This window comes from Magnolia sinica, chromosome 13, assembly GCF_029962835.1.
Source record: "Magnolia sinica isolate HGM2019 chromosome 13, MsV1, whole genome shotgun sequence".
Taxonomy (NCBI): domain Eukaryota; kingdom Viridiplantae; phylum Streptophyta; class Magnoliopsida; order Magnoliales; family Magnoliaceae; genus Magnolia; species Magnolia sinica.
In genome coordinates this window covers 8286217-8313365 of record NC_080585.1, presented here as the reverse complement: position 1 = coordinate 8313365, position 27149 = coordinate 8286217, and the positions used below count along the sequence as shown (strand labels likewise).

The 27149-nt window shown below is 40.0% G+C and overlaps 1 protein-coding gene across 4 annotated transcripts; it reads left to right on the top strand.

The window, feature by feature from the left end:
* LOC131222676 (carbon catabolite repressor protein 4 homolog 1-like) lies at window positions 1-27149 on the top strand. 4 transcript variants are annotated; one of them, XM_058217835.1, is made up of 12 exons: window positions 1-561; window positions 9210-9972; window positions 10981-11067; window positions 11155-11238; window positions 11317-11403; window positions 11511-11597; window positions 17558-17611; window positions 17705-17796; window positions 17907-18021; window positions 18106-18229; window positions 23977-24131; window positions 26666-27149. In XM_058217835.1, exons 1-11 carry the CDS (start codon window positions 404-406, stop codon window positions 24120-24122), a joined length of 1797 nt encoding a protein of 598 aa, XP_058073818.1. In that variant the 5' UTR covers window positions 1-403; the 3' UTR covers window positions 24123-24131; window positions 26666-27149. The 4 variants fall into 4 exon arrangements, with proteins under 4 accessions (XP_058073818.1, XP_058073817.1, XP_058073819.1 ...); XM_058217834.1 differs by having other exon boundaries at window positions 9-561; window positions 18106-18256; window positions 26656-27149; XM_058217833.1 differs by having other exon boundaries at window positions 10-561; window positions 18106-18256.

Genomic DNA, 27149 nt, shown 5'->3' with positions numbered 1-27149 from the left:
CCCTATCAATCACTTCGGCATCAAATCAATGCATTTGTCGTCTTCAATTCAACAAAACCTGTGCATACACCGATCTGATGTGTATATTCGAATCCAACCATTTCTTCGTCAGCTTCTAATACACACATATACACAGAGAAAGATACATAGAGACAGAGAGACAGACATAGAAAATCTCTTTCATTCCAAGGTTTTATTTTCCCTCTCCGCTTCCGTAAGCTGTCGAGGCGAATGATTTCCTCGGTTAGGATCTCTCGATCAACGCTGGCGGATCTGAAGGTCCAGTGATGGCTGATCCGCCTGGCTTCTGCATCCGTCTGGGTGTCGGCTGCAGGTCTGGATCGGAGCTGGCTGTTTTGCTGATAGGGTTAGGGCATCGTGCGGAACCGTCGGGCCGGGAAGCATGCTGAGCGTGCTGCGGGTCCACCTCCCGTCCGACGTTCCCATCGTTGGCTGCGAGCTTACTCCGTACGTGTTACTCCGGCGCCCGGACAGCTCCATCACCACCGAGGATGCCCCTGAATCCTCGCCCATCAATGGGTTCTACTTGAGGTACAAGTGGTAAGTTTCCGTACTTCATTCTCCATTTTTTACAGCACCTTTTTTTATTTTTTATTTTTATTATATATATATATATATAATTTTATGCTTGTTTAGGGTGCGTTTGGATGCAGAATTGACTTCGATTGCAATATCCGAGTTGATCGCAATATTTTTTTAGTTTAATTTATAATGTTATTATTATAGTGTGTTAGTTGCATCCATTTGTGTTTCAAGTCCAACTTAAAATGAATGAAATTACAATTTTGAGACTGATAATTCACTCAGAATGAAGCATGTCTAACCAAAGTTCTACTTTGATTCTACTTATTTATTACAATTGAAGTTAATTTTACTTATTCCTCTGCCTAGAACAACATGGGAAATGAGAATGGATTTTACTGGCACCGGCCGGAAAAATACAAAAGTCCGTAATAATAATAATTATAATCATAAAAGAACTAGTTCAATGCCCTTATTAAAACCGAAGGTTAGGGAAATATTCCCACTACATGCTGTTGGTAAATCTATACCTTGTAACCACCTGGAGTCATTTATTTCTTGAATATATTTTTCGATTCTCCTTGCTTAATTTTGTCATGGCAAAGCTAATGTGCGCTCAGAGCACATTGATACTCTTAGTGTGCCCTGGATGCAAATGACACATGGATGGTCAAATCATTGATCTGGACAGTCCATCAGGTTCATTTTGCTTTTCATGGGCTGGTAAGAAAACCCTCATAGTGATTGGAGGATACTGACTAATGCAAATAGAATCAAATTGTTCATGCTAAATTCTGTTTACCAGATTGAAGCATGAAGATTATAAATGGAAAGATAAATATGTGGAGTTGCTCCAAGCAAAGCGGCTGAAGTTGCACCAACAGTTTCTAGGGCATTACACCTCTAGAAGAAAAATGCCATCACGGGAAATTGGAAGAAAATTTTCTTATTTCATGTAAGCATAGAATATAGTTCATATGCAAGATCTATTAACTTATTTATAGGCGAAGTACACAGGTTCCAAGTGAAACTCAAACTATCCCTATTTGGTGCAAACACCTCATCATAAACACTCATAAATCAACCCTATAGAATCGAGTATGGTCAACCCTATGCAAATATTCTCCATCTAGATTTTCATAGGGTTGAGTAGAGTGAGGCCGATCATGATATTGTTTTGGCATCCAATCGTCCATCAGTTGCACCAAGCCCTTTTAGTCCAAGAGCCCAAAAACGAGCTTCTTCCATGACTTAGGTGGGCCACACCACAAAAAACAGTTGATACTTGATAATGGACGACACCATAGGTGTGCGTGTGGGGCCCACCATGATGTGTTTCAGACATCCAACCCATCCCTAAGTTGCAACCCCCTGGATGAGGGTCTGTTTCATGGCATTCCCTCAGGTGGGCCCAAGTGATTCTGGAGGTTATAGGCATGATTTTGCAACATTCCAAATGTTTTGGCCAACTTGAGTTTTGGATATGGCTGATTTTTGGGCTCTGGACCTAAAAAGGGGTGGTGCATCTGATGGACAGATTGGATGTCTGAACAACATCATGGTCAGCCCCACTCTGCTTGACCTTATCAGAAGCTCCTATGGGGTCGATCTACATGAATATTCTCCTCCACACATTCATTCATACTTCATAGGGTCGATCTACGTGAATATTCTCCTCCACACATGCATTCATAGGGTCAACCTATGATGTCGTCCCATCTTGCTTGATGTAGAGGAAGATTATTGGGCCCCCAAACGTTTCAGATTCGAGCTTTCTTGGCTAGAGGTGGACCTATGATGTCGTCCCATCTTGCTTGACCATATGAGAAGCTCCTATAGGGTCAACCTAGGGTGTTGTCCCATCTTGCTTGATGTGGAGGAAGACAATTGAGGCCCCAAACCTTTCAAATTCAAACTCTCTTTGTTGGAGGTGGAAGGCTTCCACTCCTTAGTGAGTTCATGGTGGGAATCCTTTGAAGTTCAAGGTTATTTTGGTTTTGTCCTTTGCCAAAATTAAAGCTTCTAAAAAGAAAGGTTCGAGAGTGGGAAAAAGAAGTGTTGGGAGATTGCCAAGCAGAAACAGACTTTATGCTTTGTAGGATTCAAGCTCTTGATTTGAAGGAAGAAGGAAAACCTCTACTTGAGGAAGAAAAATCCTTATGTTCCAAGTTAGCTCTCGAATATGCTAGTAGGTTGAAAGAAGAGGATGTTAAATGGAGGCAATGGTTCCGAGCTACTTGGCTCAAAGAGGGGGACAAAAACACTGTTTTTTTCCACAAAATCGCGAGTGCCCATGCAAAGAACAACAAGATTACCTCCATTGTAGTGGATAATTTGAGGATAGATGATAAGGAGAGGGTGTGTGCAAAGGAAGTGGTTAAGTTTTATCAATCCCTCCTTAAAAGTGAAGATTGGAAACGTCCTACCTTAGACAATCTTCATTTCTATCGCCTCTTGGTAGATGACTCATCTTCGCTCGAGCGTCTATTTTTGGATGAGGAAGTTAAAGAAGCAGTTTTCTCGTTGGGAAGGGATAAAGCCCTGGGCCCTGATGGATTCCCAATTCCCTTCTTGCAAATATTCTGAATACAATCAAGAAAGATTTGATGAGCTTTATGTGTTAGTTCTTTTCTAAAGGTTGACTTTCATTGGGTATGTGATGCAAGACAATTAACCACTTGCTCTAAAAGCTCGAACTGATAGAGCATGTCGAATTAATCACTTTATCTCATAGCTCAGGCCCTACATCGCATGGGTTAGGACGTCGGCCGAACCCTCCTCGTGGGCCCCACTTCACATGGGCTCGCCTCTCACGAGCTGCCCACTCCGAGTGTGTCCCTGCATCCCATAGCCTACCCCACTCGAGACCGATGTGAAAATGCCCCTGCATTAATCACCCCTAGTGAGGAGTCTTGAACATGAGACCTCCCGCTTTGATACCAATTTGATGCAGGACAATTAACCATTTGCTCTAAAAGCTCGAATTAATAGAGCATGGCGAATTAATCCCTTTATCTCATAGCTCATGCCCCGCATCGCATTGGTTAGAACATTGGCTGAACCTTCCTTGTGGGCCCCACTTCACACGGGCCTGCCTCACATGGGCCACCCACCCCGAGTGTGTCCCCACATCCCACAGGCTACCTCACTCAAGATTGGTGTGAAAATGCCCCTGCATTAGTACGGGTGCTTCCTTCATTTTAATCACCCCTAAGGTTTCTAGAGTGGATAGGTTGACTGACTTCTGGCTGATCAGTCTTATAGGTAGTCCCTATAGGATTCTTGCTAAATTTCTGGCCACTAGATTTTGGCGGGTCCTTGGTAGCGTCATTTCTATGCATCAAGGGGCATTTGTCAAAGGTATGCAAATTATGGATAATGCCCCCATTGCTAATGAATGCATTGATTCTAGATACAAGGAAAGGAAGAAAGGGGTGGTTTGCAAAATTGGATATTAAGAAAGCTTACGATCTCGTTGATTGGAGTTTCTTGGACTGTTGGAGTGTTATGATTAGTTGGGATGGTTAGCCGATCCATGCAACAACCCACTGGGATGTGCCGATTCATGCGCCAACCCACTAGGATGTTATACTGAGAGTATTGCGCTACTTGAAGGGTGCTCCTGGGCAAGTCGTTCTTTACAAAAATAATGGACATCTTACAATCAAAGCGTATGCAGATGTAGATTGGGATGGATCTATGATAGACAAACGATCAACCTCAGGGTATTGTACCTTTGTTGGAGGGAACCTTGTAATGTGGAGGAGCAAGAAGTAGAGTGTTGTGGCAAGGTCAAGTGCAAAGCAGAATATTGTGCTATGGGGCATGTTGTATGTGAACTCTTTTGGATTCGATCCCTTCTTTGGGAACTTAAATTGTTTGATGGGACACCAATGATCTTATACCGTGATAATCAGGCAGCCACACACATTACCACAAATCTAGTGTTTCATGAGAGGACAAAGCACATTGAAACGGATTGCCACTTCATTCGTGAGAAAGCTGCACTAAAGGATATTACTATGGAACATGTATCATCCATGGATCAACTTGTTGACATATTTACCAAGGGGCTTTCCCGTGCACAAGGTTCTAAAATATGTAACAAGCTAGGCGTAGTCAATGTATACGCTCCAGCTTGAGGGGGAGTGTTAGAAACTATTGTAATTTAATGTGGGCCCAAGAGATGCGTGGGCCCAAGAGATGTAAATTGGGCCCCAAGCCCTTTCTATTTTTTAAGGTTTATTCTAATAGAGGGGAACAAACGTTTTCAACTATTCATGAAACATCCCTCCATCAACAACCTCCTTCCCCATTCTCTTTCTCTCACCCATCTTTCTTCCTCCCTTAAACTAATCCAAATCCATACTACCGCACCAGATTTCATGGTATTAGAAGGTCAAGTGTTCGAATCTTAAGAGCAACAAATATGCCCTAGTTAATATATTCTCCAATGACGGGTAAGCCCGGCTTGTTTATGGTGTGAGTGTCTCTCCACCCGACCTGTTTATGATGTGAGTCCCCCTTCACCCTTGCCTAGTATGTTCCCGTGCGGAGTTCCACCGTGCTCGTGGGAGGGAGTGTTAAAAGTCCCTTGATATAAATTGATACGCCATTAACGGCTTGAGCTTTTAGAGAAAGTGGTTGTTTGACATACTACATGCGTGGCAGGATTGACGATATGGAGGCAGTAGATCAAATAATGTGTTAGCTCGGCTAGATTCTCAGTTTTGATGAATGGATCCTTCAAAGGTTACTTCAAAAGCTTGAGAGGTATTAGACAGGGTGACCCGTTGTCCCCTTTTCTCTCTGTAGTTATAGCGGAAACAGTGGGCAGGATGCTCTCTAAGGGGCAAGAGGTGGGTTTGTTTTTAGGCTTTCAAGTGAGTCAGTCACTTCCTCCGATCTCCCATATTCAGTTTGCTGACGACACTATTCTCTTTTGCAAAGCGATCGATGTTAAGATTGATAATTTGAGCATGGTTATCCATTGTTTTGAGGTAGTATATGGGCAAAAGGTCAACTTGGCTAACTGTGAAATGCTTGGTATCCGCTTGAATAGTGGTGAAATCGGTCATCTAGCTGGTCTTTTCGGGTCCAAAGCAAGATCTTTCCCATCTTCCTATTTGGGGCTTCCTCTTTATGTAGGGAACTCGACTAAGCATCTTTGGGACAAAGTGGTGGAAAGATTTGAGAAAAAAAATGGAGGTTTGGAGAGGGAGGTACTTGTCTGTGGGTGGGCAGATTGCCCTCATTAAAGCGGTTCTATCCAAACTTCCCATCTATTTTATGTCCTTGTTTAAGTGTCAAAAGGTGGTTCTTGCTCACATCGGTAGGTTTATACATGATTTTTTTTCAAGGGGGACTCGACCGAGAAGAATAGGTTTCACCTTTGAGTTGGGATGAAGTGTGCAAACCTTATGAGGAAGGTGGCGCTAACATTTGTGACTTGGAGCCCATGAATGATGCCCTTTTAGGCAAATGGTGGTGGTGCTTCAGTACTGAGGAGGGAGCTCTTTGGAGAGAGGTTATTGCTAGCAAATATAGTTGTTCAGTTGATAGATAGTGGAACAAGGAAACTTCTCTCTATAGAGCTTCATTGGTTTGGAAAGGCATTTTTAGTATGAAGCCCAAAATCTTTAGTGGTGTAACCTTCTCGCTTGGTGATGGGGGTGAAGATCGAGTCTCGGGATGACATTTGGAGGGGTGATTTGCCTCTATCCATCCGTTTTCCACTCATCACTAGCCTTGCCTCAGATCGAAGTATCACGATTAATAGATATTTTGAACTTTACGATGAGTCGGTTGTTTGGACTCTGCCTTGTCACCGATCCTTGACTGACAAGGAGGTGGAGTTTGCCGCCCTTTTGGCATGGCTACACCCTTGTAGGTTCATCTTTGGCGAAATCGATGGTATTGTTTGGTCCAATAACAAATCCGGGTGCCTCTTAGTTAGATCTTTCTACTTCATGCTTTGGAGAAAAGGGGGGAGTGTTGCAAACACTTGTCATGTTTGGCATTATGGAGCCCCCTTTAAAATCAGGGCTTTTGCTTGTCTAGCTGGTAGAAAGAGAATTCTCACCGTTGTCAACCTCCAAAAGCGATTCATGACGATTCCAAACATTTGCCTTCTTTGTACGTCTGACGTAGAGATAGCGAACCATCTCCTCATTCATTGCTCTTTTGCTAGCCAAGTTTGGGCCTCAATTCATGCGAGATTCAGCCTAGCGTGGTCCATGCCTTTTGATGTTGGCAACGTCTTCTCTGTTTTGCACGGGTAGGCCTTGGCAAGAGTACCGGTGCGTTATGGAGACATTGTCTTCTTGGGAGTTATGGGCAATTCGGGGCAAAAGGAATGGGAGATGTTTCCATAACAATAGTCGTAGCGTGGTTTGGGTTGCCAACCATGTGCGGGATGTTGTCTTAGAATGGGGCGCAGCCTTAGGTCGTAAGAGTTAGTCTGGTTTCTTTGTTCTCTCTTTGATTTTTGTTTCTTCGTTTGTTTCACTTCTTGGCGCTATCTCAGCGCCTTTTTTAATTTAAATTTCAGTTATCTTTCAAAAAAAGTCCTAACGAAGGGTTGACCTTATGTACATTTATCATTGACCATGTGCATTTAAATGGGGAAGTGCTTTCATTGTGAAAAAACCAATAACTTGTGTAAACTCTCCAGAATACTCTCTCTCTCTCTCTCTCTCTTATGAATGGTTAAAAAAATGGAAGAGTGATGAGGACATCGTGCACACGCACGCCCGCACATCACCACCCCTACGCACGTACGTACGCAGAAGGAGGACCCCACCATCGATCTGGCTCGATGACGACGTCCAGGGAGGGCCTCTAGCTAGAAGACAAGTTTTGGTTCAGAAAAGTGGGCCCGATAGTCAAGAAAAGCCCATCATGGGATCTCATGATTGTGGCCCACTCGTCGGATTGATTTCATATTTTAGGTTTTGCTTATTGTTATTATTGAGAATATTGTGAACGCTTTAGATTTCTCTGTTTGGTTTTTATTTTAGTTTACTTTATCGCCAAGTAATAGGTTGCGCACATGGTGCGAGTTTTGGGATATATGATTTTCCCTATAAATAGGCACCCCTGTAGTTCTTTTGATTCATTGAAGTTAATAAAAAATTCCTGCTTTATTTTTCTGCTCTCTTCATGAGTTGTGGAAGAATTCAAAAGTGGGTGCGAAGCCCTCCCTTTTCGAAGGGCTAACTACCGTGGTGCGAAGCCACATTGATCCCAATTCACCCCCATCTTCCATCATCTTTTTTTTCCATCTTCCCCCACCATCTGTACTTCGAATTTGTCCTTTTGTTGCATCAGATTTCTTCATTACAGCAGGTTTCCAGATTTCGGCCCGCAAGCGAGCTGAAACTTCGGCGGAGCACCACGCACAAACCGTACATCGGATCGAGTTGAGATTTGGAGGTTTTGGAGTCCATCCCTAGCCGACCAGGGCCAAGGTGGCCTTTTTCTGAATAGTGGGCCCCACACACATGCGGCCGGGATCACACGCACGTCCGTCTGGGCCATTGTTGCTGTCCACACGCGGGATCATCTTTTGGCTCAGGTTTTTATCCTCTTTTATCCTCTCATAGCCGTTTTTCATGAATCCTAACCCTAGATTACATGATCCCTAATTGATTTGCCCCTTTTTATCACCTTAGGGTTCCTTGAATTGAAATTAGGGAATCCCTTGGATTAGAGACTGATTTTTATGCATGAATAGTTGATTTTATTTCCCTTTGACATCGTTTGGTTAATAATTTTATTGGTCCAGTCCTAGCCTGTGTTGGCTTGGACCCGCATAGATTCCCCTTTTTAATTGAATGTTTGGATTTTCATGTGGGACGTGGAATTTGTGTGATTGTTTCTGAATTGGTAGGATCTAAGCCTGAAATCTTGCATATCATATTTAATTTTCCATGTCCTGCATCAAAGAGAGAATTACCATATATGATTGTCACATTTGGTTGTGGGGGTAAGTTGATAATCACTTACAAAATTCAGATAAACTCTTGTGATCATGGAATAAGGTTTATGTCCAGTGGGCCAAGGAAAAAGACGAAGGTTGGTGTCTGGTGGGCAGTCAATTGTAAAACTTTTTCCAATCTACCACATGAAGGCTCACCCCAAATTGCTGGGAGAGCTACTAAGATGAAGAAGCTTTTGTGACCAAGGAAGGCTCTTTTACATCAAATAGCGAGCTATTGTTCTATTTTTGTTTTCAAATTAGTTTTGAGATTTGTCAGCTAGGAGTGCTGCTTTTCTAGGGTTACATGTTCCCTCTATGTAGGTCTGTAACGCTATTGCTGCCTCATTGCATCTTTCTAACACTTGGTCAGAGTTGTTTATTCTTTAAAAAAAGGAGTATAAATTTAGTTGCACAAAACTTCTCATGCCCTTTTCTTGCATCGATCTTCCAGTTGGAAGTAGGTTTAATCGTTTGGTGATAATCCTGCAGATGCCTTTAGTATGGGGTAGTAATTTTCAGATACTGTTGGTTCTAAATGCTAGTTACTCAAGATGCATTATGGTGTGGTGCTTAGTTCATGAGTTATGAGGATACTGTTTGGGTTTCAAGTGTGGAGGTTCTGTTGCAGTATCTGGATATCCCACATGTATCACATGCTTTAATTCTTTTTTCTTTTTTTTTTCAGGTACCGCATACAAAGTGACAAAAAAGTTGCTATTTGCAGTGTACATCCATCTGAACAAGCAACACTGCAGTGCCTAGGTTGTGTCAAGGCAAAAATACCTGTTGCTAAGAGCTACCATTGCTCTCTTAGGTGCTTTTCAGATGCATGGCAGCATCATCGTGCTTTACATGATCGAGCAACTAGTGCAGTAAATGAAAATGGAACCGAGGAGGAAGAGTTATTTGGGCGCTTCAGTAGTTCTGGATCTGGAGTTCTTAATGCGGGACTATCTGGTTCAACATCGGCTGTAGGACCAAGCCCAAGCTTGAATAATTGTTCTGCGCCTATATATCCTGGAGCTGTTACAGAAAGGAGCTCTGGTGAAACGTGGTTTGAAGTTGCACACTCGAAAACATATACGCCAACTGCTGATGATATTGGTCATGTTCTCAAATTTGAGTGTGTAGCTGTAGATTCAGAAACAAGAATGCCCATTGGACCTGTTAACACCCTTTTGACCTCACGTGTTATCCCAGCACCCTCCCCTAGTCCCCGGCGCTTGATTCCGGTGAATGGAGTTGATCTGATGGACCAGTTTGATTTGAATGGCCATACATCTTTGGGAACTTTCACCGTGCTCTCATACAACATTCTCTCAGATATGTATGCCACCAGTGAATTATACAGCTATTGCCCATCTTGGGCCCTCTCGTGGCCATACCGCAAACAGAATTTGTTACGAGAAATTGTTGGTTATCATGCAGACATCCTTTGTCTTCAAGAGGTACACGGTAAACCTGGTCATATTTATCCACCACCTGGGATTATTTACTTTGAAATTAAATAATCGAACATGCTCTTGTGAATTTTGTTCTGCATTGATCCAAGCCCCTGACCTCAAATATCTGGGCCCTTGAGCAGCCCACCCCCCCTACCCCCCCCACGACACACACATGCACATCTTTCTTCTTCTTCTTCAACTTGGTTAGAAATCAGAACATAATTTCAATCCTAAAAGTTCACTGCAGAGTTTTATCCTAACCCTACAGTTATAGATCATTGAACGTGGACCATGAGCACTGCTTGTTATTGAAGAAACAGCTTAATTTAGAGGCCTGGATCCTTTGCCTTGAATTTGATGCAAACGCAGTCTAGATTTTTTCTTTTTAGAATTGAAAAAATTATATTAAAAAGCAAAATGAGAATCTATGGCTGAGGACCAAATCTCTTATACAAAGAAGTGATCGTATTGCATCGTCTTTGGCTAAGGAATTGTCAACTTCATTTGCCTTTCTGCCCATGGGGATAACAGAAATGGTCAACCTAAAGGCAACATCCCTAATTTTCTCAAAAGCAAAAGGTAACACCCAAGGCTCCAAGATAACACACAAGGGTGGGACTGCTCGGAAGAAGCCCACAAGATAGCATTAAAGGATTATCGTTTAACAATTTAAGGACTGGAGAAGCTATTGTTGGAAATCTTTAAACCTCTCTAAGGCCTAAAGCCTCCACATTACTGCTTCTCCCCAACTGGATGTAGATGATATATTTTTTAAATTCATCCTTATTATCTCTTAGAATGCCACCCATTCCACAGTGGGCCAGGATCCCTTGGGAGGCCACCAGACATTTAACTCCCTATACTATCTAAAGAATCAGGATTAGATTGGAGAGCTAGTCTTATGTTGGCTACTTTGTTCAGTTCTGACATTGGAAAGCTTCAAGCAGAAACAGCATCCTCGATGTTTACAAACTCATGAAAGTTTAATGTGGTATTGATTCTTCCTTTCAGGTTCAAAGTGACCACTTTGAGGAGTTTTTTGCCCCCGAGTTGGATAAACATGGGTATCAGGCTCTATACAAGAAAAAGACGACAGAGGTTGTCTTACAATTGGTTGCTTCTCAAAAACTATAACCTGCAAAGTTTCTTCTTCTTTTGTATTCTCACCATTGTCATGGGATACAGGTTTACAGTGGAACTGCCTATTCAACCGATGGTTGTGCTACATTTTTTCGCAGGGACAGATTTTCACATGTAAAAAAATACGAGGTATGGAGAGATTTTGTAAAGTAGTCCATGGTTTTCTTACGTTCTTTCACATTGTGAGTGATTAATTCCTGTACGCAGGTTGAGTTTAATAAGGCTGCACAATCATTAACAGAGGCAGCAGTTCCAATTGCGCAGAAGAAAAGTGCTCTAAGCCGGTTGCTTAAGGTGATCTTTTTCGCTTTCAGTTTTTTAACTTAGATCAGTTATGTTTCTTAAGTTGCTGATACATTCTGGTCCTATAATTGCTTTGACCATCCTATTCCTGTCTATAGGATAATGTTGCGCTGATTGCGGTTTTGGAAGCAAAATTTAGTAACCATGGGGCTGATACTCCTGGGAAACGACAGCTTCTTTGTGTGGTGAGAAACTGAGCATATTTTTTAAATTCTCTTATCCATTTTGGCAATACATCCATGACAAGGTCTTGAATACTGGTGTCAGGAGTGTATCAGCCGGGACTGAAAACAACATGGTACAGGTTTATGAGACCCATTTTGGACCATATTTATGCAAATTTTTTTTTTTCCAAAAAACAGAAGTGAAAAAATCAGGAAAATGTAAAAAATTGAAAACACAAGAATCTATCATTTATTTGTTTGTTTGACCATTGACTCGTGGAATAGAGAAGACTGAAAAGGAGTCGTATGTAAGCTGGATATTGAGAAGGCCTATGACTATGTTGACTGGGGCTTCCTAGACTGCAAAAATGGAGAGGGTGAATCAGGGACTGCGTCAGTTGGCAAGATTCTCAGTTATGGTCAACAGTTCGCCCATGGGATTTTTCAAAAGTTCGACTTTCTTCCTTACTTTTCATTGCGGTGGCAAAAGCTTTGGGTAGAATGTTGGACAGAAGGCAGGAGGTTGGCCTTTTTAGTAATTTCAGTGTAGAGGGGTTGAGGTCCCCAATCTCCCACCTCAGTTTGCTGACAACACAATCTTTTCTGCCAGGCTGATGCCGCAGTGGTGGATAGAGGCTCAAAATGATCATCAGGTTCTTTAAAGTGGTTTCGAGACTGAAAGTGGTGCTCAGTTGCCTATGGAAGAGGTCAAGTAGTTGGCGGCTAAACACTTATGGGAAGCCGGCTTATCTAGGCCTTCCCCTTTGCATTGGGAAGCCGGCTTATCTAGGCCTTCCCCTTTGCATTGGGAAGCTGGCTAAACAGTTATAGGACAAAGTATCAGAAAAAATTGAAAGGAAATTATCTAGATGGAAGAGTTGATACCTGTCTATTGGTTGTCGTACCACCCTCATCAAAGTAGCCTGGTCAAACATGCCCCGGTGCCTTATGTCGTTATTTAGATGCTTAAAGTCTATGCTGGCTAAACTAGAAAGGCCGGGATGCAACTTATCATGGCAGGGATCAAAAGAGGAGAAAAGGATCCACCTCTAGGAAGAGGTGTGCAAACCTTATGAAGAGGGAGGAGTTGGCATCAAGGACCTGGAGACAATGAATCTAGTGTTGCGCTAGGCAAGTGATTATGGAACTTCGGATCGGAAGAGGGGGCCTTGTGGAGGGTGACTATTACTAGCAAATATGGATGCCAAGATGGACAAAGGACTCCTCTTTATACAGGGCATCTGCAATATGGAAGGCGGTTTCCACTGCAAAGTCTAAGTTCAAAAGGGGGATTGGATTATCCCTTAGTAGTGGGGAAAAGATTTGCTTTTGGAAGGACGTGTGGATAGGGGAAATCTACCAATAGTCGGTGTTCCCAATAATAGCCCATCTCTCTCTTGCAACCTTCCAGTAGGTAGATGCTTCCCTTTTCGTGGAGACGTAACAGTTTTGTTCTCCTCCTTCTCGAATGAACCTTCTAGACAAAGAAGTGGAGTACGTGTTTCTCGTGGATCGCATGCAATTGTGTTGTCCTGCGAGAGCAGAGTTGGATAAGCTGGTTTGGCTGCAAGACTAGTTGCATTGCTTCTCAGTTCGCTCATTCTACCATGTGCTTTGTGCACCGTAGAGGGATGATGCGCATGAGCAGACGCGGTTTTATGGTGCGTCCCAAAAGGTGCAGCATTGACAATCTTCAAAAGCAGTCCATGGCGCTCCCTAATGTTTGTCTTATGTGGATGGCAAGTGCAAAATTACTCTTGCTCCAGTGGTAGACTCTCAGGAGTTTCAACACCCGGTCAAGGGTTCGAGTCAAAATTAGTTTTTCATCTTTTTATTCATTTCCCATTCATGCGTCAGGTGTGGAACAATTTTCAAAGGCTGTTTAATATGTCTTCGGCGATGCCAAACACAGTTGGCCGTCTTTACGGCTTGGCATGGTGTCAGGCTAGGGAAGCAAGTGGGAGTTATTTGAAGGTTGTACTTGCTGGCTGGCCTTTGCTTGATATGGGGGGAGATGAATGGTAGATGCTTTCGGAACAAGAGCAATAGGGTGGAGTGGGTCTTTAGTAGGGCAAAAGTCTGTATAGTGGAATGGTCTTCATGTATAAATGTCTTAAAGGATTGTAATTTTCTATTTTTGGGTTGTAGAATTTGCACCTTCTCAGTGCATTTTCTAATAAAATATTGTTACCTTTCTAAAAACATGTATTGGGCCATCTTTTAATATGAAGGCTGTCTGTCCGACTAACCTGTTGAAAGCTGAACTTTTGAGTCTTTGACATCTATATTTGGTGTAAAAGCATTTGATAATTAGAAATTCTCAATTTTTAATGATTCTCATAAGTTGCTACGACGTTATCCATTATTATCTTCACATCTAAACTATATAGTCATTACCACGAGGTAGTATCATCATGTATAAAGAATTTGGCTACCTGCTCACTACTTGGAATTTTTGAGAATTTCACTAAGAATTTAGAATTTATTAAAACTTGAAACGCATACTCATAGGTTTGAAACTTTTAACCAAAGTAATGAGATGTGAGAATAGTAATTACCTCTTCAAGATCATCAAAATGTTAATACCGCACAGATGCTCAAAGGGGTTCAAGGTAATCATCGTCAAGGTGGTTGTAGTGTGGTTGTCCTCATCAATACTAACAGTGTTGAGAAGGACAGCCTTATCTAAGGCTTTACTAAATTGTCCCAAGGTGAAAATGGACCAAAAAGTTGATCATATTGTTTCTGTTTGGGCCATGCAACTGTCATCAAGGTGTCCCGTATCGGTATCGGTTGGCGTAACGGTGACCTCCAAAACCGATACGGATACGGGGGCGTAACGGCCCGTAACGGCGCAAAAATTTTTTTTTGCCAAAAAAATATGAAAAAATATGGATTAAATCCGGAATATTCTAAGCATTCCAAATATGCATTCATTTATAAATTGGAACATGTTTATGGTGGTGTAACGGTCCACTCTTTCGTGAGAAGTTGTATCAAACTGTCTGATGAATTTATGAACCAGATAACCTGAATTTGACTACAAAATTCATATATTTAATTTTCTAACTATCTACTATCAATGATAGATATATTAGAATGAATGTAATATGAAAATATCTTACATTTAGGTGTTTGCAATTATTTTTGAGGGTCAAAATTCATGCGTAAAAAGAAAAAAAATATATTAAAAAAATATAAAATGGCACCCCAAATATGTAAAATGCACATTAACATGTTCTACTATGATTAACACATCATATGGCATCATTAAAACAGCTAAAGAATCATTAAAAAATGATTTTTCAAATTTTCAAAAAAAGGGCCGAAATAAATGCGTAAATAGAAAAAAATATAAAAAAAAATATAAAATGGCACCCCAAATATGTAAAATGCACATTAACATGTTCTGCTATGATTAACACATCATATGGCATCATTAAAACAGTAAAAGAATCATTAAAAAATGATTTTCGAATTTTCAAAAAAAGGGCCGAAATAAATGCGTAAATAGAAAAAAATATAAAAAAAATATCAAATGGCACCCCAAATCTGTAAAATGCACATTAACATGCTCTACTATGATTAACACATCATATGGCATCATTAAAACAGCAAAAGAATCACTAAAAAATGATTTTTCGAATTTTCAAAAACAGGGCCAAAATAAATGCGTAAATAGGAAAAAATATAAAAAATATATAAAATGGCACCCCAAATCTGTAAAATGCACATTAACATGTTCTGCTATGGTTAACACATCATATGACATCATTAAAACAACAAAAGAATCATTAAAAAATGATTTTTCGAATTTTCAAAAAAAGGGCCAAAATAAATGCGTAAATAGAAAAAAATATTAAAAAAATATAAAATGGCACCCCAAATCTGTAAAATGCATATTAACATGTTCTACTATGATTAACACATCAAATGGCATGATTAAAACAGCAAAACAACCATTAAAAATTGATTTTTCGAATTTTAAAAAAAGGGGCCAAAATTCATGCGTAAATAGAAAAAAATATATAAAAATTATTAAATGGCACCCCAAATCTGTAAAATGCACATTAACATGTTCTACTATGATTAACACATCATATGACATGATTAAAACAGCAAAACATATTAAAAAAAGTATAAATACCTATTTTTGACGAATTTCTGAAAAATGGCCCACTGAGCTTTGATTCAAAAAAATCTGTAATATAATATGTTTTTATCTCAAATACCTAGCCAAGGTTGGTCGAAATTAGTAGTAGAAGGAGTGAGAAATAGTTTGGAAGCAAGAGGTTTCAAAAAAACAGCAAAAACAGACCTTAAAATGAAAAAAAAAGAAGCTACCGTTACGTCTGGTACAAAATCGGGTATCGGCCGATACGACCCCGAAACGGGTAACGGTTCACACCGTTACCGTTACGTATCGGCCGTAACGGCCGATACGTAACCATTTTGGCACACCTTGACTGTCATACACAATGGTGCAGCCTCTACTCTCCCATACCTTCCTAAACTCCTCTACATAGTGTTCCACTGGTTTATACTTCATATATTTTGTGCCAATTTCATATGGTGCGGGTGATCGTACCCCTAGGCATGCCTTCATCTATCAGAACCTGCCAATAAGGAGATTTTGTAGCATTTGGAGTGATGTTACCATGTATAAAGAAGCTTTGTTGCTAACCCCTGATGGCTATCTACTAGACCTTTTTTAAAGAATTGTTTCAACTTTTTCTGCTTCAAGATTCTTTCTATGCAACATCAAATCGCTTGCATGCATTGTTGGCTCCTTCTCAATGGCATGTTGAAATGGTGTTACAAAATCTTCTTACATTGCCTTCTAACTGCCTCTTTGAGTGTCGACTCTGCTCCAGACATCTGAAAAATCAGTAAAACATCTAAGACGCAAATGAGCAGTGAAGCATAAGATAGCTGATGGTTTTGGCCACAGTTAAACATATCAACATCAATGCTGAATGCCTAGGGAGAGCTAGAGAGAAATTTAACTCTTTTAGGATGGTGGTCATGGAGAAAGTGTTATGAAATATGACAATTTGTTTTCAATATTATTATAAGAATAGGGATTGGGAGTGTGTATTTCATAGAGCAAGGCATGATGTAATTTGTGGGGTTTCATATCATATGGATTTTGGCCAGGATGATAGGCTGCTGTTTTCTGGGTTGTAGGCTGTAATTGTTTGACCTTTTGACTCCCTTTTCAATAAAAATCCAAGGCGGGGCGATTGGGAGTGGTAGGACACCCTAGAATTATTTAAATTATCAGGATATAATTACTTGAAGGATTGTTACAATGAATAAGTACTATTATAATAAAATAATTCACCGATAATATTCTCGATTTAACTTGTAGCTGTGCCCACTTTGTGTTGTTCACTCTAAATCCTAAACAACTAGTGGGTTAGGGGAGTCACTATCCTTGCTCTTATCTGATAATCCAACTGGGGTGCCCTAGTTTTGAAGGATCTGGGTATCCCTGCGGAAGAGGCTTGGGCTTTGGAGATATCAGCAAGGTGTCTGGAGAGATTACTGGGGAAGGAGATGTCAGGTTTGATTTTGAGAAGAATTTGTGACAGGAATTCCTAGGTTGGATAGAATTGGGGAGTCGGGGGATGGAATAATCATGGGGGCAGTTGTCTTGGCATAGTTGATCCTACATTACCTTCCAGTGGTAATTGAAATGACATCTTCTTTGTCATCCTGTTTCCAATTTTCAAATGATTTTACTTCTTATGGAGCAAATCATGAGAATGCCATCCTCAAATAGCTGGACAAGTATCTAATGGTGGCAGTGGTGATGACAGTGATATGATGAAGATGACGAGGATGATGAAAATGATGATAATGATGAGGTTGATCATGGTGATGATAATTGTTCTTTAACTTTTCTGTGTGTGCCGCTTTATTATGCATTTTTGTGGGCAACCCATATCCATTTATTTTATTATGGCATGTTATTGCAGGCAAATACACATGTAAACGTCCAACATGAACACAAGGATGTTAAACTCTGGCAGGTTCTCATCCTGGCATTTTTCTGCTTCTGTGAAATTACCACAGCAGTGCTCTTGGATTTTTATTCAACTTGCTTGTTCTCATATCATCGTCAGGTGCATACTCTTTTAAAAGGATTGGAGAAAATAGCTATTAGTGCAGATATCCCGATGTTGGTTTGTGGGGATTTTAATTCAGTTCCTGGAAGGTATGTAAAGTTCTGATACAAATTCAGTTTCTAAGAATTATTTAATTTCTCTTTACACAAACCGTTACAGTTTCTTGTTATCTTAATGAGGATCTTGGACTTGATTTCAGTGCTCCTCATGCACTTCTTGCAATGGGGAAAGTGGATTCATTGCATCCTGACTTGGAAGTAGACCCTCTCAGAATCTTGCACCCTGCAAACAAGTTAACTCACCAGCTTCCATTGGTAACAGAACATGTTATACCCTTATTATCCTTATAAAAAACATGATATAACCAGGCACACGATGTGACAATGCATTTCTAACAGGTCAGTGCATATTCATCCTTTGCAAGAATGATGGGAGTTGGAATTGGTTTAGAGCAACAACGTAGGAGAATGGACCCCACCACAAATGAACCATTATTCACAAATTGCACCAGAGATTTCATTGGTACTGTTGACTACATTTTTTACACTGGTAAAACTCCTTAATGCATGTCTTATTGTTCTTTATTCCTTTCTAGGGTTTTTCAAAATACGTATCTTGCCATTCTTTTTCCCCCCATCTTGTAAATATTGACGGAAACTCGTTGATTGTAATCAACCTATGTAATAGACTATTAGATAGCACCCGATTGTAATCAACCTATGTAATAGTCTATTACATTGCACCTGTGGGAGTTTTGTGCTCTCATTGCCAATCCCCGGGCTGGATAAAGAGGGTTATGTCAGTTTAGCGGTTGGTATCAAACTTATGCAACAACTTTCAGCATGAATTCGAATAATATGACATTTCAAACTCATGCAATAACTTTCAGCATGAATTTGAATAATATGACATTTCAAACTCATGCTAGAGCATTCCCTGTAAGAGATGCATTTCATCGGAACCCGAGTGTGCTGAGAAATGGGTAAGGTTGGCTAGGGGATTTCCCGGAAGTGATGTGCCACAACAATGCCCAGTTGCTGTGAAAAGTAGGCAACGGTTCCCATGTTATTCTGGACCCGCACAAGTAGAGAAGCTAGTTCGGGATAATAGAATTCGTCTTGCCACATGGAATATAGGAACATTAACCGGTAAAAGTATGGACTATGGAGTTAGTAGATACGATCAAGCAAATGAGAGTTAACGTAGCTTGTGTTTAGGAGACCTAGTGGAAAAGGGCCAAAACTAGAGAAATTGATGGATATAAACTTTGGTGTGTAGGGAAGGACAATGATAGAATGGGATAGGGATAGTGATAGATAAAAATTTAAAGGGTAAAGTTATAAATGTTAAGAGAGTAAGTGATAGGATTTTATTAATAAAATTTGTGTTAGGAGAGGAGAGGATAAAATCAAGATAAATTTTTGGGAGGATATGGATAGACTAGTGCAAGGAATTTCCATCAGAGAGAGGATATTCATAGGAGGAGACTTAAATAGTCATGTAGAAAAAGAAAGTAGAGGATATGAGAATGTACATGGAGTATGTGGTTTTGGGAGAAGAAATGAGCTGGGGTATGCTATCATTGATTTAATTATGGCATGCAATCTAGCTCTAGCAAACACATACTTTAATAAGAGATGTGAACATTTAATAACTTTAAAAAATGGATCATGCACAAGCTAAATATATTTCTTTCTACTAAAGAAAACAAAATTATGTGTGGATTACAAGGGTATACCAAGAGAGTCTGGTTGCGCAATACAGGTTAAAGGTTATGGATCTTTACATTGAGAGATGGAAAGAAGGGAGTGAAATTAATAGGTGTCCAAAAACTAGCAGGTGGAATTTAAAAGGAGAGAACAATGTTAGAAATAAACTAATAGGAGAAGGAAAGTGAAATGTCAAGGAAGATGTAAATGTTATCTTTAATGAGATGGCCAAGTGCATTGGGAAAGTGGCAAAAAATGTTTTAAGAGTATGGAGTATCTAGAGGGAAAAGCCAATCGTATAAGAATTTGGTGGTGGAATGACAATGTACAAAAAGCTATTCATGAGAAGCGTTCATGTTTCAAAGCCTGGCAAGGGACCATAAATGATGAAAATTTTGTACAAAATAACAATTGCCAAAAAGATTTTCGAGACTCTAGTGAAGTTAAACTTAATGCTTCTGATGATCTTTACAATAAATTAGGGACGAGAAGATGATAAAGATGTTACAAACTTGCAAAAATAAGAGAGAGGAAGGATAGGGACCTAGATCATATTAGATGCATTAAGAACGATAACTAGAGGGTACTACTAATGGACAATGAGATCAATGAGAGGTGAAGAAGCTACTTTCAGAACTTGTTAATGACAATCACTCTAAGAGCATATGGATAGGATTAAGATAGCTAAATGACGTCGGAGACTATAGATACTTTTATCGGATTAAGATAGCTAGAGTGAAAGAACCTTTGAGAAAGATGAAAACATGAAAGGCCCTTAGACCATACAATATACCAATAGAGGTTTGAAAGTGTATGGGAAATAATGGGTTATCTTGCTTTGCAAAGTTTTTTAACAAGATTATAAGATCAAAGAAAATGCCAAATGAATGGAAGAAAAGTACCATGGTACCAATTTATAAGAATAAATGTGATATACTAACTATCGTGAGATTAAACTTATGAGCCATGCTATGAAAATTTTAGAGAGTGATTGAGCAAAGACTAAGGCATGAGACAAATATATCAGAAAATCAGTTTGGTTTCATGCCTGGGAGGTCTACCACTGAAGCTATTTTCCTACTTAGACAATTAATGAAGAAATATAGGGAGAAGGGGAAGGATTTCCATATAGTCTTTATTGACTTAGTGAAAGCATACGATAGGGTCCTTAAGAATTTTAATCTTGTGGATGTTGGGAAAGAAATGAGTTTTAAGAGGATATATTGACATGATAAATGATATTTATGAGGAAGTGTTAACAAACATGAGGAAATTAGATGGGAGTGGCAATCGAGGGAGACTTAGCTTAATGAAGGGGATAAAAAGACAATATTCTTCCATGCAATGGCTAGCGCCCAGGCTAGAGCTAACAAGAGCACAAGTATGGTGGTGGAGGGGGAAAGGTTAGATGACAAGTCAAAGTGTGTGCGTCAATAGTGAATTTCTATAAGAACTTTCTTGTTGGGGAAGGTTGGGAAAGGCTGGGGTAGATGATCTATATTTTGATTTAATTCCAAAAGAGGAGGTGGCCTCTTTGGAAAAACCATTTTCCAAAGAGGAAATCAAGGCAACAATTGAGGATTTAGGTAGGCGACAAGGCATCTGGATCGGAAGAATTCTCTATTACAGTTTTTCATGAGTTTTGGGAGACAATAAAAATCGTTGATGGGCTTCATTAATGAATTTCATGACAGTGTTCAGCCTGCGATAGAGTTAGATGCTACTTTCATCTCTCATACCAAAAAAGGAAGGAGTGAAGTGCTTGAGAGATTTTAGACCGATGAGTCTTCTAAGTAGGCAATAAGGCACCCGGAGCGGATGAATTCTCTATTTCATTTTTTCAGAAGTTTTGAGAGAGCGAAAATCGACTTAATGGGCTTTATTAACGAAAACAGTCACCGACAAAGTTAGATGCTACTTTCATTTTTCTCATTCGAAAAAAGGGAGGATTGGAGCGCTTGAGGGATTTTAGACCAATCGGTCTTCTACGGAGTCCTTATAAAGTTCTAGCAAACATTTTGGCTTCCAAATTTTGAGCAGTATTAGCAGGTGAGGATATTTAACAACCAAGTAGTGTTCATGATCGGGAGGCAGATTATGGATAGTATATTAATCGTGCATGAATGCATGAATTCCCATAATAAAGAAGGAAAGAAAGCAGTAGTTTGAAAGCTAGATATAGAGAAGGTTTACAATAATGTGGATTTGGAATTTCTCAGTTACATGTTGGGCTGACTGGGGTGTGGGCAGAAATGGAGAAGTTGGATGCAACTTTGCGTTATGTTGGCTTAGTTCTTAGTCTTTGTGAATGGATATCCGAAACGTTATTTTGTGGTATCTAGAGACTTGCGGCAGGAGAATCCTCTGTGGCGGCGGCAGAACCTTTGAGCAAGAGGCTAGACAAAGGTGTGGCTGTGGGACTTACTAACGGCTTCCAGGTGGACAGGTCAGAGTTCCATGTCGGTGGCGCCAGTTTTGCTCTATTCCAAAAAATAAAGTTGCTTAAGCAAAAGATAGGGGAATAGAAAAAAGAGGTCCTGGGTGGTCGAGAGGAGGAAAAGTCCAACCTTCTTTTATAAATTCAAAGGTTAGATTCCAAAGAAGAGGAAGAGAAGCTCATAGATCAGGAAAAAGCTTGGAGGGAGGCGTATAGTGCAAAATACAATGCTAGATTAAGAGAGGAAGAAATTAAATGGCGGCAAAGGTCTAGGGCAACTTGGTTGAAAGTAGAGGATGAAAATATCAAGTTCTTTCATGCGATGGTTAGTGTTAGAGCGCAAGCAAATAAGATTTCTTCATTATTGGTGGATGGGAAAAGGATAGAGGGGAAGTCTAAGATTTGTGAAAATATAGTCCAATATTACAAAAACCTTTTGTCAAAGGATAGGGGTCATAGGCCGACTCTTGATCATTTACACTTTGATGTTATTTCGGCGGAAGAGGCAGTTTCTTTGGAAGAACCTTTTTTTTGAGGAGCAAATCAAGAAAGCAGTGGAAAAAATTAGGTAATGGTAAAGCTCTAGGGCTAGATGGTTTTCCGTTAGCTTTTTTTTTTTTTTTTCCCGAAATTTTAGGAGTGTGTGAAGGGAGATGTGTTAGGCTTCATGCAAGAATTCTTTGAGAAAGGATTAATAGCAACACAACTAGGGAGATGGTTCCAAAAAAGGAAGGAGCAGAATATTTGTCAGATTTCCGTCCGGTTAATTTGCTAGGTGGCCCATACAAGATATTGGCAAAGGTGTTGGCATCCAGATTTCGAAAAGTGTTGGGCAGTGTGATTTCAGAGTCATAAAAGGCCTTTGTGGATGGTTGGCAAATTGTTGATTACTCTTTACTAGCTAACAAATGTGTCAACTCTTGCTATAAGAAAGAGGAGAAAGGTATAGTTTGCAAGCTAGATATTGAAAATGCATATGATCATGTCGATTGGGCGTTCTTAGATAATATGTTGGGCAGGTTGGGCTGCGGATCAAAATGGCGTTCTTGGATTCGAAATTGTGTGAGATCGGCAAAATTTTCCACATCAGTGAACGGTTCGCCAAATTCCAGCCAACACAGCCAATCTCCAAATTGCCTTCCTGACCTTCCCCACACCTCCCCCCATGCCAAATCAATAGAAAACTCTCCATTGAATCTGACATAACCTAAGACACCCCCAATAAATTGAAAAAGCTATCCCAATGCCCGTGGCAAATGAGCAATGAATGAAGGGATGATCAATGATCTCCTCACTATGCTGGCACACCACACATACATTCGGGAGAACCAGCCTTCTTGTGGAGATTGTCCACCACCACCACCTTTTTCTTTCACAGGTAATAGGTGGGAGTTTTTTTGTTTCCTCTTTCATTGTCTAATTTGTAATTCTTTAGGCTACGGCATTTTCACAGGAACATGTTCATATGATGAGTGTAGCTGAAATGAGGATGTTGAGATGGATGAGTGGTAAGACGAAGAAGGATAGAATTAAAAATGAATGCATTTGAGAGAACTTAGGAGTAGCACCATTAGGTATTAAGATGAGGGAAAGTACTCAGATGTTTTGGTCATGTGCAATGGAGACAAAGAACTGTGTTGGTTAGGAGTGAGTTGGTACAAGTTGAGGCCTCTAAAAGGGCAAGGGGAAGGCCCGAAAGGGCGTGGATGGAGGTAGAAAGAAAAGACTAATGACTTATGGTCTAGTTGAAGTTACAACCCTTGATAGAGTAGAATGGCAGAACAGGATTCATGTATCTGACCCCAATTAATTGAGATGAAGGCTTAGATGATGATGATGATGTAAATATTGACAGAAACCTATTGCGGGGTTCGGATGCATAAGTGAAAATGGACAAAAGGAAAGTGCGAGGGTTCCAAGTTTTTAAAATGATGAAGTATCCTTCAAATTTCAGTTATGTTTCTTTCGAGTCCCTTAATATGAATGCTAATGAAGGAAGTTACAATTTCGTTACTTACAATTTTTTAGACTGCTGCAATTCACTTCAATACTGCCTCCAAACACACCCATAGTAGTTGGCATTGTGTGGGAGCTTTCTGATATCAATTGGGTTGTGGTTTCAGCGGACTCTTTAACAGTGGAATCATTATTGGAGCTATTGGACGAGGAGAGCTTACGGAAGGACACAGCACTTCCTTCTCCAGAGTGGTCCTCTGATCACATAGCACTCTTGGCAGAATTCCAATGCAAGCCTAGGACACGGCATTGACACTGCAAGGTAAGGAACTGATTTGTTGACGTTCTTCGTTGTATTCCAATATGGACCTTGATAGACGCGCCCTTTTTTTTGTTATTGAAAATGCCAAAGAAACAAAAGAAGAGATAAAGAAAAAGGAAAGAAACTATACAAACCACCCCAAACAAAAAACCCGAAGAACTATACACAAGAAGGGAGTAGAAACAACACAAAAACCCCCCAACAAAGCACACCAGGAACCCAGCCACCCCCAAAGACTAAGCAGACCACTCGACCTTGATGCATTTATGCTGTTAGGACTCCAACCTCTTGCCTTCATTGGGTTTGCGAGCAAATCTGGCTGCTCATGGTTTGTTTGTGTAGCATTCCTGAGCTCTGACAGTTCCAAGCTCCTGTCATGCCTATACAGATTCCTCTGGTGCTTCATTTTTTTGTGCTCCTCACTGTAGATGGCAATGGCCTGGGTTGGACTGTTGGGATTTTCAGCCTGACTTGCGATTTTTGGTCTGTGACTGGGGCCCAGGCGACTGAACCTAGGTCTCTAGAATTCTGTATGGAAGTTTGGCTTGATCCCAGCTCCATGGCTGTTTATGATGGCCTGGGCATAAACCTTGTGCATGATTTATAGAAGGCCTTTGTGTCTGATGTTCTGAAAGTTGTACATAAAATTGTACTGCCTTTGTCTTGTAAATTGTAATCCACAATGGTGTTAGATATTTATATTTTTCAGAAAATATAACAGAATATCAGAAGATATTTTTAAAAATGGGATATGATAAAATATTTTATGTTCTATCATACCTCATCAAAATATGTCCAACACATTTTATGACTTGAAATAATACCATAGCATGTTGTTTAGAAACAACAAATAAACATGTTTGTGGACTTGTAAGGTTCCAATTCCAAACCGAAAAATCCCTAACAGAAAAAGAGAACACCCAGCCTGAGCCAAATTGTGTATCAGTTGATATCGTCATGTCCACTATGACCATCATTGTAGGAGCTGCCCATGTATGGCATTTTTGGAGGATATAAAACTCATAAATACCTTAGCAAGTGCTCGATGCAAGTGCAAGAAATGTTACTTGAGCTTGAAAGGCTGCTGGTAACTTTTGAAAGAAAAAACAAATAGCAATTTTAGAGACTGAATTCAATGCCGACAACAATGATCATTAGGTTTGAGTGTGATCATAAAGTTGAAACCATGACTTGTATCTATGATTTACTGAAAATCACAAGATTCAATTAAGATTTTTGGAGAATGGGATTAATAATATGGTTCAAATCATTTCTCACAAGTTCCATAAATCGTAAGATTCTTATAGCAATGTAGGATTCTTTGAAAAGATATTAATAACAGTACTGTGGCATGGACCAGACCTGGCCAAATGTTGCCCATAGTCATGCTGGCTGAATATTTTTGGCTTGCTTAAGAAAATGTTAGGTATTTTCTGTTGCTTTGCATGTGAGCCTTTCCTAGCCACGACATACATCTCGGGTTTGGAAACATGCAACTCCTCCTTCAATGATTGAGAGGGATGGATCTATGCATTCAATAATGTTTGTGTTATTGGTTATTGAAGTTAACAGTGTGTCCATTTCCCCTGCTCATGTTCCCAGTATCAATCCTGATGGCTAGGCTTATTGGGCATGTGTTAAGCATTCAATCCAATTTTGGTTGGCTGATATGCATATATTTTATAGTTCAGGCTCACCTCACTGGACATAGGTGTTCCAATGAAAGAGGTTCCACTGTATTTCACAATTATATTAGCTATATTTGCCTTTTTTGTTCTATTGGCAATTTGGCATCCAATTCAATGAAGTTTGCTATATCAATAAGAATCTGGTCTGGAAAATCTTGGATGGTTTTATTCTAATATGTGAGGTATCTAATAGGGGGTGCAACTTAGGTGGGTTGGGGCTGGGTTGAGGGTCAACCTGGGCCCTACCAACATCAACTTGGGTTAACCAGTGGCCCAACCCAACTTGAGCTCCCCAACCGAACATACACTATCCTCAACCCATGATTGGGTCAGGTTGGCCTCGTTGGGCCAAAGATTTTGCATCTTATACTATACATTAACTATAATAATTTATACTATATAAGTAACATGTGTTAGGTTCAGCTAGGGTTGCTCGATGCCAAAACCTGAGAACCTTGCGTGGGGTTGGGGTGAGGATTTCTGGACCGAGCCCAATCCAACCTGACCAAAATTTTGGGTTGGACCAGTTAGGTATCAGGTTGAGCCTGACCCAAGTTGCACCCCCGTCTCTAAGAACATTGTAGCTGTAAATGTCAGATGATTCCTGCCATCATGAAGTGCAGGTCAATACCATATGCTATGCTGACTGGGATGATATCATTGATTACTAGCATTTAATCTTTCCATTAGCTTTTTAGATGCATATTATTCACCACACGAGCCAATCTACATTTCAAATATTGGAAACCTATCAAGTGGTGGTACTAGTGTTGAATATGTATATATGGTTTTTAAAAATAAAAATAAAAAATCTTTTACTGCTTAATGGCTTTTAGGATGCTGTAGGTCACCAAGTCAAATTGGTGGTGATGTTTGAGAAAAGAGCGGATGATGAAGAGAATCCCATTGAGATGATGGAAGTGATCTAAGGTAGATCACTCTCCTTACGTGGCTTCAAGATGTTTCCTTCAGGAGTGCACTGGTCTACTTGTAACATGCCCACTCGTCTCATATAAAATTATGGAAATGTCTTATTTAAAATTTTCCAGTCAATTCATGCTTTAGCCACCATCCAGTATAAATTTTTATTTAGAAATTCAATGTATTAGATATTTACTTTCATTCTCAAAAAAAAAAGAAAAAAAAGAAAAGAAAAAAAGAAAGGTTGGATGAGCATCAGCTGTGTCGCCTTTTCAGGCCCAAAGCTTTGTTGTCTGAGTGAATAGGGAAGGAATACTATCATAGCTTCAGTCGTGGTCCACCTTTTGACTAAACCAATCGTGTATTGATTTTCAGATGTTAATGGCTTTTTAGATGTTTAGATGTTGTT